The sequence below is a fragment of the Haliaeetus leucocephalus genome, unplaced genomic scaffold, assembly GCF_000737465.1.
Source record: "Haliaeetus leucocephalus isolate CR32 unplaced genomic scaffold, Haliaeetus_leucocephalus-4.0 Scaffold261, whole genome shotgun sequence".
Taxonomy (NCBI): domain Eukaryota; kingdom Metazoa; phylum Chordata; class Aves; order Accipitriformes; family Accipitridae; genus Haliaeetus; species Haliaeetus leucocephalus.
This window is the reverse complement of record NW_010972697.1, coordinates 51,329-59,969: the sequence shown is the minus strand read 5'-3', so window position 1 is coordinate 59,969 and position 8,641 is coordinate 51,329. Positions and strand designations below refer to the sequence as shown.

The following is an 8,641-nucleotide window of genomic DNA, read 5'->3' as shown; positions in this document are numbered from 1 at the left end:
TGGACAGGATGGGGTGAAGTTTGTTCCGTTTGCCTCAAGAATGAGAAATTTAGTCTCTGCTTTTGCAAAAACTTCAAGTATCTGTATATAACTTGCTGGAAGAGTGGGGAAAATCTGATACCGGGGCAAGGTCATGTGCACATTCAAATGGGAATTTACCTATGGAGGTAACTACGGAGTACTAAAATCAGGAGAAATTTAAGCAAAGCAATTTCTGAAAATGTATTTTACATGATGTTTCCCAGTTATTTAAAATGGAATTCTTGGCTTCATATATTGGATTTGCCTTGTATGGCGTACTGGATATCTGTATTTGCCCGACGTGGATGAAAATACCTGTTGTTTCACCTATAATGACCTACTACATTGCCTATATGACCAAACCCATTGATTTTTGAGTAGGTTCTGCTGGGTTTAACAACAGTTTTAACTTCACTGTTGACTCTGGTTGTGGGCTATCGCTTATCCGTGTCCTCCCCTCCCTTAAATACCAGAAGTCCTCCACTCTGGAAGCAAACCAGTTTGAGCAAATAACGTGGTCACATTTGCCCTCATTTCCTGTTGGTTTTGTTAAAATACCTGATTTTTCTCTACATTTTCTTGCTTTAAAATCAGAGTATCTTTTGCAGAGGTATTAAGGTTCTCCTGCTGTAGAAAATTGCGGGTTTTACCCTCAAATGAAAAGGCTGCATGGTGTTTGGGGCTAGCACTGGAGTATTGCCTTGAGTGCAACTGGGGGTTTTTTGGCAGCTGTTCAATATTATGCAGGTCTGAGTATTATAGAACAGAAATTATAGGCACAATTTGGTGCACGTTTACTCCTCTTTAGGCTTCATCCAGGCAGGGATTTGTTTAAATGCTTAAAAAGTGCTTAGTGCTGGTGTCTAATGAAGGCCTGTGAATGCAGGAGGAGTCTTGAGAACTGGGGTAAGGAGGAGGAAAACCTTTCCTGGTATTCAAAACACCAGTAACTCCCTATTTTATTTTATTATCTGCTGTTTTGCTTGCTCTTCCTAGGAAAAGCCTTAGCCTCAGCCCGGGTTGCCTGTGCAGCCCTTGGTAAGCAATATCCGACGTACGGACTTGGACTTTGGATCATCAAAATAACGTTCCTTGGATTGCATCTGGGTCTGCGGCCGCAGTTGGATTGGATGCTGGTGTGGAAATTGAGATATCCGGGTGAATCAGGTACTAAAAGTGCTTGGGTTTTGTTTCTCTGACCACAAAACAACATGAGCGTGGCTCTCCTGGACTGCGATGGCAATGTTTTTAGTTAAATCCTCTGTGTTTCCTTCTGCGTTGCTTCTCTGGTTGGTGTTTACAGGGTTTATGAAAGCAAACGGAGAGATAAGGCTGCTTTCAAGTTGTGCAATCAGATGGCGCCTGCGCACGCTTGTATCTTTATTGGTGCAGTGGCTGTTTTTGGTACAGAACAGCCTGGTTGTGGAGTGAAAAAAGGAGCAAAAAGTGGTATATTGAGCAAAAATGGGTTTTATTTTCTTTGAAGTCAGCTCTTCTCATTCAGTCAGTATCCGGGACCAATTCAGCAGCAACTCTGAACAAACTGTCTCATACTAAAGCTTTCAGATTCAATTTCTGGATCAAATTCAGTATTTTCCTTTCCTTTGTGGTGTTGGGAAGTGTCACTCGGTTGTCACTTCTCATTCGAGTGTCAAACTTGGGGTGTTATTAAAGGAGTGCTGAAGTCGAAATTGGACTTTCAATATAAACCACAACTATTAAGGGGGGGAGGGGAATGGCTACATGTGAGAAGTTGGGAAGCATTAATTAATAGAAAAATCTGTTTTGGAAGTGTCTGAGCCTCCAGAGCGAGGCTCGTTAGGTGGATGAATTAATTCACATCTGGAGGGCTGAGATATCTGGGTGCCAGCAGCGAGTCTCTGACGATAAAGCACATGGCTGCAAGCTGAGAAAAATGTATAGAGGAGGTATGTATGTATATATGAAACTGAAATTCAGCTTTCCACTGTGTTATGGCAGAGCTGCACAGGCTGTCGTGGCTCTTAGGAAATCAGAGGGTGCTTGCCAGAAGAAATCAATGACCGCTGGGCTATGTGGTGCTTCCTGGAGCAGTTTTCTGTGCTCGCACAAGGATTTGGAGCTGACATGACCTTGGAATTTATTTTGTTACAATTATCACAAATCAAGATGTGTATTTTCCTGGACATGTATGACTGTTCTCTGTTTTGGGTGGGTTTTCCCCATCCTATTTGCTGGGAAACTGGGGTTTTAATACTAATTTATACGCACTTTGAAATCCTAGCAGGGGATCTTGCTGGTAGAGCATTGCTTGTGTGTTAGCGGTGGCTTGGGGTGAGCAAAATCCAACTGCAGCACCTGGAAAATATTTTGTCTTGTGACTGTTTTCAACTGAATTGTGTTTTTGTGCTCTGTGGGGTTCGTCCAGCTCTGGGACAACTTTTGTTTGCTCCAACAGCCTTCATGGAGATAAGATTTCCCAGGCAAAATAAGCGTTTTTGGCAAGGTGTCTGCTCTCGGTGTCCCATTTTTTTGGCAGTTGTGGAGTCGGGTGGCCTTGTGCATCAAGCCAGGGCTGATCTGTTGCACGGTGGTGAGATGTTGAAGCCTGGGATGTCTCTTGGTGGTGACCTCCTGGCATTCACGGAGCATGTCTGTTAATGGCAATAGTTGTGAAACAGCAATGCTGACAGAATTAGGGGGGGTTTAAGTTTATAATCACTAAAAAGAACCAGAAGTGGGCAGAACAGACCATAAATTGTATCAGAAAACGTAGCTAGGCAGAAGCACGCAGCACTGCTGGGTGTTTCAAGCTTTTGGTGGATTTACCTGCCTGCAGGGAACTGCTAGGTCGTCTCTGAGAAGAAATAGTGTTGTGAGTATTTAACGAGCTTGTTTAGCCTGGGTGCAGGGTTTGGTACATGTTTTATCCTTCAGGCTGCTTTCGTGTCCACCTTCCTCCAGGGTGGGCTTTGTTAGGAAGCTGAACCAGCAGCAAACACTGAGTAAAGAGTGAGTATCAGCTTAACCTCTGAAAAACCAGCGCTAAAATGTCAATTAAAACCTGGCAGTAATTGCTGTGGTGTGACAAAGCCCTGAGCAACCTGTTTGAACTTCTGAAGTCAGTCCCGCTGTGAGCAGGAGACCTCCAGACATCTCTTTCAACCTTCGGTATTTCTCACCCGAGGGCAAGTGAGTCTTGCTTTGACTTAGCTAAATTTTCCACGCCCGCTTGCTAGGGATAAGCTTAAAGTTAGTCAGAGCTGTTAATCTGGTCCTTTGGCCTCTGGAGTTTGAATTCTACGTGCTGAATTCTCTTGGCTGGGGGAAGAAGCATCGCATCTCCCTCATCCCTTACTGTCTATCCTGCCCCTGAAAATGGAATTAAAGATTAGTTTTAAATAGTTTGTTTATTGGCTCTGATATAAGGCGAGCTGGCTGTGGAAGTGTGATGGGTATTTCACGAGTGCAAGCGATGTTAAAAAGGCATTGGTCGTGGTTATGGTCATCCTCCTAGAGATCGTCTTTGCGGTAGAAGCTTAAATCTCGTGTTCAGTGGTTTTTTTAGTAATTTCTGTGAAAAGCCGGAGTGTGAGCCATTGCTGTTCTTGCTTTGGGGCTGTGGATGGGTTTGAGACCTCTTGTAAGCTGCTAAGCCAGGCTTTGACATGCCTAAAGCTAGACAGCAGTCCCAGGCATTGGGTTAAACCCGGGTCTTGCAACCAGCTTAAACAACTGGAAGGGACTTTCTGAGCTGGAAGGAGCTTTTTGAGGTTTGGGGAAAGAACACAAGGGAACAGACCTGTGCTTGTTGAAGCTCTCAAAAAGAGGTGTATTGGGTTGGTTAGCTCAAATTAAATAACTTTTCTCAGAATATTTAAATTCCAAAGCATGTACACTTTGGATGATGGTCTGGACTGTTGTCTTGGATCCCTTCACCTGTCCACATCTGCATTGCAATGCTTTTCATCGTTAAAGGTTCCTGGTTTTCTGACTCGTATGTATTGTTTCCTGCAAATAAAAATAGAAATCTGGAGAACAAAAAGGCAAGGGTTAGAAGTTAGTGATGTTTTTGGCTGTAATTATGAATTAACATGCATTTCTTTTCCTTACAGATCTTTCTTTCAATAGTAGCTTCAAAAATGAAGGTCAGAGGGTTCAGCTGGTGAAAAAGAACCGAACACCTCGAAGGGTCAACTCTGATTTCAGGTAATTATCCTGAATTTTACTCCTATGCTGATAAGTGCATGATTTGTGGGGTGCAGCTCATTTCCAGTATTTGGGGGCAGTAATTTCTCTTTTGGGGGTGTCACTGGAGAGAAGGTGAATTAATTACGGCCAGGGATGAGCTGCACCTGTTGCCTTCGAGTGCTTTGAATTGAGTAAATCTCATACGAGCTGTGGCAAATGTGGCCCTGGATTTGCTGGATTTACTGATAGGTGTTTGCTGGTGCGAGTGAGTAAAGAGCGTGTTACATGAACCTTCAGCAACATTAAGGCTGGATCAAATTTGATTGTCCTGATACTTTATTAGATGCAGAATTTAAATCTGCTTTACCAAGGGAGCTGATTCCAGTAGGGAAAATAAAAGGCAGAAACAGCGGAGAGCTGAGCTGAGAGCGCAAGATCAGGGAGAAGCTTCACACATGTGAAATAATTCAGGGGTTTCTGTATCTTGGTGTATTTCTCTGGTATTTAAGAATATCAGACACAAGGTTTTTTTGCTGTCTTTCACGTACATGTACAGCTCTATCTCTCGTACCCCTCGGCCAACGCTTTGAGTGAGTCCTGGTGGTCTCCCCATGGCTGCCACCGAGTCCAAATTTGGCCACTTTCTGCTCAGTTGAGTGGTTTTAGGAGCCAGGTTCCATCTTGGATGCCTGTCAGGCAGCACTGTGCAGAGCTGCCTTCTCCTGGGGGTTTGTATTTCACTCGGCTCAGGAAAACAGGACACGACTGTGATGTTTTTTGGTGTCTCGACCCAGAACTTGCTCTTCTAAGTGTGTTTTCTTTCTGGTAGTTTGCCCTAAAAGGCTTGGTAATAAATTGGGAAATCACCTCAAATACACAGCTATTGTTTTTTCATGGCTTCATCTTCAAAAGTATTTGGTTGGCTTTGTGACACCTGAATATTTTGGCAAGATTGGAGATTTATTATCTATAATAATAATAAATCTCCAAGGTGTGTGTGGTTACAGACAGCCCAGGCATGATGAGTGATTGGTTTTCTGAAGTCTCGGGTGGGAAAGGCTGTATGTTAAATATCCAGCTGCTCTAGGAATGTCTTGACCTCAGAGAATTTCTTGTTAGTGGACAGCAAGAAGCAAAATTGGGGGGGAAAAAACCCTTCATCTTTCCAGGAAAAGAGCAGTTCTTGCAAGTATTAGGCTGGAGTAGAGAGTGGGCATCAAATCTTTTTTGTTCTCAAACTGCAAAGGTGGACATAGCCTCATGCTCAGGTCACACCTATAGGAAGCTTAAATTTGGCACCGTAGTTTAAAACTGATAGTAGAATGGGTAAAAAAAGGACACTTTTCTGACTTGGAATAGATAAACTTCTCTTAAACAACTTTTCTGAGTTGTGTAGTCACCTACACCCAGATTCTACCATCTTCTCCATCCACCTTGGTGCGCCGGGTGCTCTGGGGATTGATGGAATTGAGTTTGGGATAACGATGTTGGGTGCCACTGTCTTGAAATAGATAATTGGAGGAAAGCTCAGACTTGATAAGATACGAAGATAACCGACAGCCAGCTAGTTTAGACTTTACTCATGGGGCAGCTTTACTCATGGGTGAGACATGCCGATGTATGAATCCGTATCCTCTGGCTCCGTCTGCCGTAAGGGGAGCTGGTGGCAGTTTGGGATGTGCCAGCAGGTGAGGATGCGGTGCCAAGCTTGGACGGTGTTGTAGAGCGGTGGTGGGACCTTATGTTCACACCTCTAGATCTTGGAGTGTTAGACCAAGGGTCTGTCACTTGGTGGTGGTGGGAAGGTCTCCATTGATCCCACTGGATGTGAATGCTTTAGGGTTGTGGTGGGTTGAACTTGGTTTGACACTAGGTGCCCACCCAGCTGCTCACTCCCCCTCCTCAACTGAATGGGGTGGGGGCAGAGAAAAAATAGGATGAAAGGCTCGTGGGTTGAGCTAAGGACAGGGAGATCACTCGGCAGTTACTGTCACAGGCAAAACAGAGTCAACTTGGGGAAATAAATTTGTTGCTAATCAAAGGTCAGAGTAGGATAATGAGAAATAAAACCAAATCTTAAAACACCTTCCCCACACCTCTCCCTTCTTCCCAGGCTCAACTTCACTCCCAATTTCTCTACCTCCTCCCCCCCACAGTGGCACAGAGGGAAGGGAATGGGCGTTGGGGTCAGTTCCTCACACATCGTCTCTGCTGCTCTTTCATCCTCACCCTCTTCCCCTGCTCCAGCATGGGGTCCCTCCCACGGGAGACAGTCTTCCACAAACTTCTCCAACGTGGGTCCTTCGCACAGGCTGCAGTTCTTTACAAACTGCTCCAGCGTGGGTCCCCCACGGGATCACAGCTTCCTTCAGGGCACATCCACCTGCTCTGTGGGTCTTCTCTGTGCAGTGGGTCCTCTGTGGGCCACAGGGCGGGCGACCTGCTCCACCGTGGACCTCGCAGGTGAGGACATGGTGCCAAGCTTGCAGGAGGTTGGGTCAGCGATGGACTTGGATGGTGTTGTAGAGCGGTAGTGGGACCTTAAATTCACACCTCTAGGTCTTGGACAGAAGACCTGTCACTCAGTGCTGGGGCATCTCCGTTGATCCCCCTGTTTAGGGTTAAGGCGGTGATTCTTCATCCCTTAAGTCTAGCTTAACATTTGATAGTGAGTAGTTCTGGTATAAATCACCCTTTACAAATGTTTTTTTGTTTCTGGGATCATTCATTTTTTCAGCAGAAATGGATCTTGCCCAGAGTTATCTTGGAAGCTGCACGTGGGTGCAGAGAGGATATATTTGAGTTGTAAACTAAAATACATAACTCTGCTGAGCCAGGGACGAAAGCTGATAAAATATTCACTGAGAATTTTCTGTGGCTCAAAAACTGCCTTAAAACTGGGAGGCTGAACCAAACACAAGCTACTTGAAATTTCAAGTAACTTACGTGCCAGCTTATACACCTGTTGTCCTTGAACATCTGCAGAAAAATGATGTATAAAACCCTAACACTGCATAAAACCACCTCTGGGTGTCTCCTGCTGCTTAATATGTCCAGCCTAACTTTCTAATCAGTACGTTTGTAATCATACTGTAAGATAGTAATCAATAAAAATTAATTACTCTCTGCTCTTTTTGAAATATGGCAAAATCTTTACAGCGTAGGTGGTTTCTGTGGCAGGGACTTGTTTGCTGTTAAGCAGGTGGGAGTTGTAGTGCAAAAACACGTGGGGCTATGGCTATTTAAGCTCTTGCATCAGGTGTAAAGCTGCTCAGATTCCACTTCAGTGTTATCTTTTTTTCCTTCAAGCCATAGAAAAATGAGCCTAGAAATAGCTGCTCCCCCCAAAATAGTGGGAACAACAAAATAAATGGATTTTTTTCTTGTTGTCCTAGCTGTATAGACATCCTGAAAAGCAGAGAAGCCCCATGGTTTAGGGCACAAGAATAAATAAAAACTTTTCTGCCATGGAAACCTGCTGTATTTAGGGCACAGAGCGGACTGAAGCAATCACAGAATTCAACGTTTGACTCCCAAACATATCCCCTGGGGCATGAAAAGGCACCAGTGGAGCGAAAACGAGCTGGGAAGTGCTGGGATAACATCCGCATGGATTTGGGGGGTGAGGGGAAAGCCGGCACAGGTAGCTGCGGAGGTCAGCGTCCCCGTCAGCACGGGAGCGAGGATTAGGGATGCTGATAACTGCCGCTGGCAGCATGAGGGTTGGACCGGATCCAGACGATGCTGTCTGGCCAGTGGCATGAATGCCGGCGCTCCCCAGCTGCCGAAATCGGTCAGATGGAAAAGTAAATCCCCTTTGCGTTTCCCCACTGACACAGATTGTGCTGTTAAAACAAAGCGGTGAACGCGAATTAACGACAAGCGGGTTTTTCTTTAGAGCTGAGGGGCAGTCGGACTACGAAGGGTCACAACAGATACCAAATAGCCACCACAAGCTGTGAAGTGAGGATTTCACGGTCCCCTTTCTGCAGGAAATGGTTAAAAGATGAAGTAGAAATCCAAATGCAAATTGCTCAGAGGTGGGAAGTGATGCTGTGGGGTAAGGGTTGCAAATTCTCTTCCTCTGCATGTAAATAAATTCACTTACAGCAGCAGCAAAGTAATTCCTGCGCTGGAAACTGCACCAGCGGGTCAGGTAGGGATAAAGAAATATAAAGTGCGAAGCTGAGCAGTTGCACGACTCGTCCGAGGGAGTTTCTGTAAGAGCCTGGTGAGAATGTGGTCACGCTACAGAGCAGCTGAAGCTTTTGACCTTGGATTTCACGGGGTGAAACGTCCCGTTTCTTGCAGAAATTGCTGCTAAACAGCAATAGCATCGAGGTCTGCAGGGTCGCTGTGTCCCATACAACTTGTGGAAGGGTTTGTGGTAGGTGCCCAACAACTCAACCTTCGGATCTCATGTGGTATCTTAGAGATATTTTAGTTTTTA

The 8,641-nt window shown here is 45.1% G+C and overlaps 1 protein-coding gene across 2 annotated transcripts in view; it reads left to right on the top strand.

Annotated features, from left to right (window-relative positions):
- The first annotated feature begins 1,018 nt into the window (after positions 1-1,018).
- BRD4 (bromodomain containing 4) overlaps positions 1,019-8,641 on the top strand; it is a 39,521-nt gene continuing 31,898 nt past the window's right edge. The window contains exons 1-3 of one of the 2 annotated variants that reach the window (XM_010568864.1): positions 1,019-1,188; positions 4,116-4,209; positions 6,601-6,654. In XM_010568864.1, coding sequence (XP_010567166.1) covers positions 1,152-1,188; positions 4,116-4,209; positions 6,601-6,654 — 185 coding nt within the window. In that variant the 5' untranslated portion in view covers positions 1,019-1,151. The remainder of the gene's footprint in view (positions 1,189-4,115; positions 4,210-6,600; positions 6,655-8,641) is intronic. The other variant, XM_010568863.1, reaches the window with a different exon arrangement.